General features: G+C 34.1%; 1 protein-coding gene across 4 annotated transcripts; it reads left to right on the forward strand.

Annotated features, from left to right (window-relative positions):
• Positions 1–506: 506 nt before the first annotated feature.
• On the forward strand, positions 507–7,404 carry LOC129313734 (uncharacterized). Of its 4 annotated transcripts, XM_054957082.1 has the most exons (23): positions 507–860; positions 1,025–1,088; positions 1,226–1,390; positions 2,095–2,174; positions 2,438–2,524; positions 2,623–2,673; positions 2,772–2,889; positions 3,183–3,239; positions 3,330–3,394; positions 3,633–3,716; positions 3,820–3,870; positions 3,947–4,009; positions 4,148–4,194; positions 4,349–4,418; positions 4,510–4,572; positions 4,773–4,862; positions 4,952–4,990; positions 5,138–5,365; positions 5,446–5,531; positions 5,795–5,843; positions 5,925–6,005; positions 6,108–6,201; positions 6,857–7,404. In XM_054957082.1, exons 3-23 carry the CDS (start codon positions 1,273–1,275, stop codon positions 7,060–7,062), a joined length of 1,827 nt encoding a protein of 608 aa, XP_054813057.1. In that variant the 5' UTR covers positions 507–860; positions 1,025–1,088; positions 1,226–1,272; the 3' UTR covers positions 7,063–7,404. The 4 variants fall into 4 exon arrangements, with proteins under 4 accessions (XP_054813057.1, XP_054813056.1, XP_054813059.1 ...); XM_054957081.1 differs by lacking the exon at positions 1,025–1,088; XM_054957084.1 differs by lacking the exon at positions 1,025–1,088 and having other exon boundaries at positions 531–582.
• The last annotated feature ends 729 nt before the right edge of the window (positions 7,405–8,133 follow it).

Raw genomic sequence — 8,133 nt, forward strand, 5'->3', positions numbered from 1 at the left:
TAAAAGTAATATTTAAAGATATTGTCATTGAATACTAAATGAAAAGAGTATATGACAATCTAATAGGTTAGATTCGAGTATTAACAGTTACATGTTATAACTTATAAGGGATAGAACATGAAGATTCAAATCCCAGTAAAAAAAAAAAAAAAACCTAGCATGCAAAGATTGCTGCTAAGTATCCTTTAACAATAACTAATAGTAACTAATGTATTATAGCAAAAAATTTCTGGCACGACTATTACATTTAAAATTAAATTAAATTAACCGAAATTTTCGTAATGGGTCGCAAAAGAATAAATTCCTTTATTATCTTGGGGCCCAAAAAATACTAAAGCCCTTGAAAGAGTCAAAAGGAATTAATTAATGGAAATGTTACTCTTTTATTCGATAATTAATTAATTATTAATTAACAATTAGTTAATTAATTAAATTAATAATTATGATCAATTTGTTGTCGTGGGTTTTTGCTTGCTTTTTAAGTTGAAGGGTGGGTGAAGGGAAAAACCAAAAAAATAGAAGTTGAAGGAAGCCTTGTTCGCCGCCGCCTGAAGCCAAGAACGAAGGAGGCGCAGAGCAAGGGTGCGGCATTTTGGGTTCACAAGGCCAAAAGGCATCTTCTTTATCAAAAAATTTCTGCTTTTTCTCTTACATATATCGCCCAATCCCATCAATATTATCCATTCGTTGCTCGATTGAGCCATTCTAAACCCAACAAAGTCATATTTCTCTCTTTGGTTTGGGGGCTATAAAGAGAGGAAAAACCTCAGGGTCTATACATGAACACATAGAGGAGATAAAGCAAGATTGCAGAAAAGCAGTGACAGGAAAACCTTGTAAACCCCGTCATTGTGAACAAGGTTTCCTCATTATTCCCTCCCTTTTAGTCTCACGAAAATTCCTCGTTCTTTTTTGTTTTTTGTAATTTTCTTTTTTTGTTATGATATCTATGTGTTGTCAGTCATTCCATCCACCTGTCTATCCTCCTCCTCTTATCCACATCCTCACTTCTTTTTCATGCCAGATATCATCACTAGACATTTTTTGTAGTGTTGTTGTCATCATTCTTAGTTTTTTTCAGAGCCAAGGTTAGTGTGTTACCTAGTATAAGTACTTCACTTGGTACTGCTAAGATTTCTATCTTTCTGTCAGTTAAGCTTGTTTTGTCTCTGTTTTTCCATATTCCTGACATCCGGGATTCCTCCTGGCTCTGCATTTTGACCAGGACCAGAGAAGAGGGGTACTTTGTGGAGACTTAAGGAAGGAGGAAGAATGAAGTACGTGTTGGTGACAGGTGGTGTTGTTAGTGGACTCGGCAAAGGAGTTACTGCTAGTAGTATTGGAGTCCTTCTTAAGGCCTGTGGCCTTCGGGTCACTTCCATTAAGATTGGTATTTTCTCTTTTTCTTTGAAATCATGCCTCAACTTATTTTTTTGATTAGTGAAAGGTGCTTGTGATGGGGTTTAACTGTATAAAGCCATAGAAAAAAATATGGGGGGATGCTACTTTATCTTCAGTCCATATATCGTTATATTTCAATTAAGATTGGTCTTCTTGTTCTTCCCATTGAAATCTCACTGCATGTATTGATAATATTTTATTATTTATGAAGGGAAAAGACTAAAGCAATAGGGATTTATTTCTGGAAGACAAAATGAAGGAAGAAACATAATACACACGCTTACATACTATTTACAATTGTGTGCTATTTTTATTTTTCTTCTATTACTTTTTTGAAGTGAATTTTTTTTTTTTAGTTACTCAATGATGTTTCCTAAGGTTAAAAATGAAAACCAAGGAGGTCATTGTTGGAGAGGATCATCGAAATAGCATGGAGAATGCATTCTCCCCCCATATCCATGTCACTTCAGTTAATTTATAAAATTATCATTCAGTAAAATGGCTGACATAATAGATTGTCTGGTTTCAGTTAAAAGAATTAGTTTTGCTGTTGAACGAGAGGGAAATCCCAATTTTAAGGTTTTGTGTAAAAACTTGCATATTTAATTAAAACACAGTCTTCCTTATGAAACTATTCTTTGATGGTAATTTATTTAGTTGTTTTTATTAGATTTGCTAATCTATTGCCTGCAGATCCCTACCTAAACACTGATGCTGGAACAATGTCTCCTTTTGAGCACGGGGAGGTGTTTGTCTTAGATGATGGTGGTGAGGTAAACAAAAACCATTTGAGCAAAATTACTATTTCCTTTTCACGATTAAAATTCAAGCTTGAGATTATAACCATTGCTTTTAAGTTTTAAATGGTACTGCTGTCATCTACCATGTGATTTTTCACTTAATTTCATTTTACTCGAAAGTTAACCCAAATATTTATCATTTGACTCCTGAGATGTAACTGATTACGGTAATTGGAGCAGAGGCATCTGCATTATTTTCTTTTCTTAATTTTTTTTTTTTCTTTTTTGTTTGGAAGGTTGACCTTGATCTTGGAAACTATGAGCGTTTTCTGGACATCAAACTGACCCGTGACAATAATATTACAACCGGAAAAATTTTCCAGGTAACTGAACTGTCTATCTTCTTTGTGAAATGTATGTTGATTTTCCAATTAACCATATCTGTCGTGTCTTATGATTTTTTATTTTTCCTTTTCCATAGCATGTTATCGAAAAGGAGAGAAGAGGTGATTATCTTGGAAAGACTGTCCAGGTTTGGTCGATCTTAATGATTTAGATCTTAATGATTTTATTATTTTTCAAGACACTATACAAATTCTTGGTTTTCATTCACCTTTTGTTTATTTGTAGGTTGTTCCTCACATAACAGATGCAATCCAAGAGTGGATAGAGCGTGTAGCAAAGACACCAGTTGATGGGAAAGAAGGACCAGCTGATGTCTGTGTCATTGAGTTAGGTGGAACTATAGGTAAATTGGAATTTAAAACTAACTATTGATTAAGTAAGCAGTATTTAATTTTTCCAACCATTATAATTACGGTAGAACCCCACCTAGTGGGATAAAGGCTTGTTGTTGTTGTTGTTGTTGTTGTTGTTGTTATAATTACGGTAGAAATTTTCATATTTTATTATTTAATATATCATGGGTGAGGTGAATGCAGAAGTTCAGTTGTTCTTTTTATCTGGAAAATTTTGTGGATATGATATGTTTATTAGGTTATTTGAAAGTATTAATTATATTTTGAACCCCCTATGATGTAGGTGATATTGAATCCATGCCTTTTATTGAGGCACTTGGCCAATTTTCGTACCGTGTAGGTAATGTTTCTGATGCTTCTGACCCTGTAGGTTTATTAGTTATTAGCTATTGGATGTTAAGAAGTTTCTTTTATTCTATTGTTCATACAGGCCCTGGCAACTTTTGTTTGGTTCATGTCAGCCTGGTGCCTGTTCTCAATGTTGTTGGCGAACAGGTATATTGCATAATAAAGTGTGGTTGTGGCAACATTATATAAAGGCTTGTCAGAAATAAATGGAATTTTAAAAAAATTAATCTGCTTGACAAAGCAAGGAAAAAAAGAATTCATTTTTGTTGATTGATCTATGCTTCACTAAAAAGAGAGAGACTGATATATAATCAACATATGCATCGCCCATGTAGTGTAGTTGATCAGTTTATATCTTTTGCTTATTGCAAGCTTTAATCTGCAGAAAACAAAGCCAACTCAGCACAGTGTCCGTCAACTTAGGGGATTAGGATTGACCCCTAATATTCTAGCTTGCCGTAGTTCAAAGGTGTGCCCTTTGATTTTTATTATCTTTTTAACTTTTTTAAATCTTGCTATTGGTTCTGATGTAACAAAAGTTTAAATATTCTATATTTTGTTGTCCTTAACAGGCACTTGAGGACAATGTCAAGGAAAAACTTTCTCAATTCTGCCATGTGCCGGTAATGACAAATATTGACTTTTTGTTTTTTTCACCATAGCCTCATCTATCTTCCTTAATCAATCTCGTGTTTGCAGTTATCAAACATAGTTACTCTCCATGACGTTCCAAATATCTGGCACATTCCTCTGCTATTGAAAGTAAGTAATTCGATGGCATTTGTGAAACTGTTTATTGTTGTCTCCCTAGATAGTTGACCTGTTTTCCGTTCGTTTTCTTTCAGTGAATGATTTAACTCATGCAGACCTGATTTTTTATCCATCTTCTGTATCATATAGGATCAGAGGGCGCATGAAGCAATCTTGAAAGCTTTAAACCTTTTAGGGTTTGTTTTCTAAACTTATTCTTTATTTGATTTTTAAATTATCCCCTTCAGTTTCTCATCTTCAGGATCAATTCTCTGCCAATTCTAAGTAATATATGCTGCAGCAGTTAGCTTTAATGTTTTGTCATTCTAATAACGTCCCTACTGTTTGCAGTGTGGCTACAGAGCCTAACATGCTGGAATGGACCACTAAGACTAAAGTTTATGCCAAATTGCACGACCCTGTTAGTCTCACATCTCCAGTATACATACAGAACGCACACATTTTCTCCCTCTTTCCAATTATTGAGCTTACAGCTATGATATTCTTCACAGGTTAGAATTGCAATGGTGGGAAAATATACTGGCCTTTCAGATGCATATCTTTCTGTTTTGAAGGTATATTATTATATCCTTATCTGCCATGCCTGACAGTTGTAGTGCCAATTACAGTCCTCTCTGACTTGCGTTCTTGGTGCTTCAATTCTCAAAGATGACGTGTTTGATTATGCATTATCTGGTCTGAAGTATTACCTGCCTTTATTCCCACTATAAACTCTCACATATTGTAACCTAATGTGTTTGGTTTTTCTGTGCAGGCACTTTTGCATGCTTCTGTTGCCTATAATCGTAAGCTTGTTGTGGACTGGGTTCCAGCTGGTGATCTTGAAGATGTTTGTGATGAAGAGGTGATTACTAACCTTTCTGTCCACTGATGGTAACTAGCCATTTGTTTTTCTGCATAGCAGACCTCTAATAATTAAGTTTCTGCTTGCAGACTCCGGATACATATAAAGCTGCTTGGGATCTTTTGAAGGTCATCATCCTACTTTATGGACTCCTAGTTGATTGTTTATCTACATTTTCATGTTTTCTTTTCAGTGTTAATAATGCACATCTGTTTAAATGTATTTAAATGTGAGATTATCTTTGTCAGTGTGATCTGAATGTTATTATGTTGCAGGGTGCTAATGGGATTCTAGTTCCTGGAGGTTTTGGTGATAGAGGAGTAGAAGGGAAAATTCTTGCTACTAAGTATGCTCGAGAAAACAATGTGCCATTTCTTGGTATTTGTTTGGGAATGCAAATTGCTGTTATCGAATTTGCACGATCTGTTTTGGGTGTGCATGATGCTACTAGTACAGAGTTCGATCCTGAAACCAAGAGCCCTTGTGTCATATTTATGCCAGAGGTATACTATCCCTCACACCCGAGCTAGTACTAGCATTTTTTTAAAAACTTTGTTGAGCTGGTTTTTTTTCCTATTGACAGGGTTCAAAGACTCATATGGGGGGAACCATGCGTCTTGGTTCAAGGAGGACTTACTTCCAAGTTGCCAACTGCAAATCTGTGAAGTTGTAAGAACTAAGAACTGTGCTCAAGCTTATCTAAATTCACATAACCATACATTGCATCTCCTAAGGGGTTACCACACTTAAAGATGTACCCTCAAACTTGGTATTAGTTTCTTGGAGAAATATTTAATGTTTTATCCTAAAAAGCAAAGGTAATTCTTCATTGCATGTATCACAAGACGTATTTAAATATGGTTTGCTAATTCTTATCAATTACATCAAAATTGATATTTATGTTTAATAATATACGATGGATTTTTTTGCAGGTATGGTAATGTAAGCTACATTGATGAGCGGCATCGTCACCGATACGAGGTAAAATAAGTTTGTATGTAGAAAATACTTTCATATACGAAGAAGAAATGGTTCAGCTAAAGTAGTTGTCACACTGTGCAGGTTAATCCAGACATGATATCACAGCTAGAGAGTGCCGGTCTATCTTTTGTAGGTAAAGATGAAACAGGGAAGCGCATGGAGGTATATTTTAACTTGAGATGCTAACAATCTGTCGTGGGAATAATCTCAAAAACTAATCATCTACAACCATATTAATTATGCATGTAAATTACGCTAGCGCAGATAGTTGAGCTGCCTAGCCATCCTTTCTTTGTTGGTGTTCAGTTTCACCCTGAGTTCAAGTCTAGACCAGGGAAACCTTCTCCGCCCTTTCTAGGTACTTTCTTCATGCTCGCTAGATATCTCTTGCCATCCACATTCTTCTGCTGATATATTTTATACAATTATGGAATACACCTGTAATCAAGGTTACGTTTGTTGTACCGTTTCTGATTATCATACTATGGATGATATAATTGCCATATTGTCCTTCTAATTGTTTTAGAAGTCTATTGCAATAATGATGGTTTTTTTTTCTTTCTTTCTCCATATATGCTTTGGTTACACATAGTATTCTTTTGTTTGTTTATTAGTGATGCATCTTACCCTTGGAATCATATCTCTTGAATTATACTGAGATGAAAAGATGATGCAACAACTTAAAAGGATTCTATAGATTCTTTCAATAGCTTGTTCTATGAAACAATAGCCTTATTGACATAATAGACACTTGCGTGGGGACAAGAGTGAAAATTTATGTACTAAATGCTTCATTTTTAGGCTTGTCTTTTCAAGTGCATATCTTTTTGGTGATCTTAATGAGTTTAAATAAAAGGGACTTACTTCTGACATGCAAAGAGATTGAACTGCTTATTGACAGCAATCTGTTCCATTTTCAGATAGACTTTTTCTGATTTAAAGACATCATATTCACTAATAATTTTCTTTCTGTGTCTCAGAAATATTTACTAAATGCTTCATTATTTCCACAGGATTAATAGCTGCAGCGTGTGAAATGAGGCCAGTTCTGCCACCAAATGGCCATGTCAGTAAGTTAGCTAATGGGATATATAATGGACACTTACCGAAGACAAAAGCAAATCTTCAAAACGGAAACATGTTCAAACCTACCAACGGCGCCTTAAACGGCAGCGTGTATACCAACGGCAACGGTAGATACAATGACGGGAGTTGGTAATTGTCTGGTGTTTGCCGCTTCTTACCTGTAGGATGTTAATTCGGTTGTCCTCGGTTGCTCTGTACAGTTACTGAGTGGGGGTAGTTGCTTTAACTCTAAGGGGACTTATCTAAAAGATGAAACAGATTTTTGAGTCTAACAGCTTTTGAGTCCAAATTGACAGGCTGAAGGAAAAAAGTTCTCCTTCAACTGAAAGTGTCTTCTTTTCTGAGTGGTTTTTGTTGGCCTTAGAGAGAGAATGTACGCAGTCCTAGGTACATGTTGTGAGAACAATGAATTTGAATTTTGCTGTTTAATGCTATTTTTTTCACAAGGAAAATGAAATGTTATATTGAGTTCTTAGGAGCTAGCTGTTCATGACTAGTTTTCATAGGCCACTTTGCCTTGTGGTCTTTTCTTTTGTATTGTTGGATAACTTAAGCAAATTTGTTTATATTTTTTATGCAAAAGTATGATATGTGCATACGTAGACATAAGGGTGTTCAAAACCAATTTAAATCAATCACACTGAATCGAATCAAGCCAATCTGAACCTAAGGTTTGGTTTGGGTTTTTTTTTTTTTTGATAGGAAAACTAATTAGTTTAGTTTGGTTTAGCAAATTTTATTATTTTTATATATATTTTTATAAATTTATCAAAGTTTTTTTTCCTTTTCCAAGTCTAATTATTTGTAAATCATTAGTAAAAATAAGCTACAATGATTTTAATCAAATGTTTTAAAGAGGATACATTGATTTTTAATAGTTAAATATATTAATTAATTGTTTAAAAAAATATTTTTTTGTGCTCAATCGATTTTTTCATTGCAAATGACAATTAAAAGTTAAAAATTATTAGTGAATTTGAAAATACATTGTGAATTGTGATTATGAAGAATATTTTATTAGAAAAGTTCAAACTTAATTTAAATTTAAATTAAATTAAATCAAATTGTTCAAAAACTAAATTAAATTGACTAAAGAAAAAAATTGAATAGATTTCAAATTATAGTAAACCGATTGGTTTGGTTTGATTTGGTTTTTTTTCAAAATCAAATCAAATCGAACTTGTAAACACTTATGTTAAGGCAC

Source organism: Prosopis cineraria, unplaced genomic scaffold (assembly GCF_029017545.1).
Source record: "Prosopis cineraria cultivar Desert tree isolate PC_DT_omini unplaced genomic scaffold, ASM2901754v1 PC6, whole genome shotgun sequence".
NCBI lineage: Eukaryota > Viridiplantae > Streptophyta > Magnoliopsida > Fabales > Fabaceae > Prosopis > Prosopis cineraria.

Coding starts and splice junctions, on each gene's coding strand:
- LOC129313734 (XM_054957082.1), top strand. CDS start 1,273: ATGAAGTACGTGTTGGTGACAGGTGGTGTTGTTAGTGGACTCGGCAAA. Junction 5,532..5,794: donor AACTGCAAATCTGTGAAGTT/GTAAGAACTAAG, acceptor ATTTTTTTGCAG/GTATGGTAATGTAAGCTACA. Junction 6,006..6,107: donor AAACAGGGAAGCGCATGGAG/GTATATTTTAAC, acceptor ACGCTAGCGCAG/ATAGTTGAGCTGCCTAGCCA.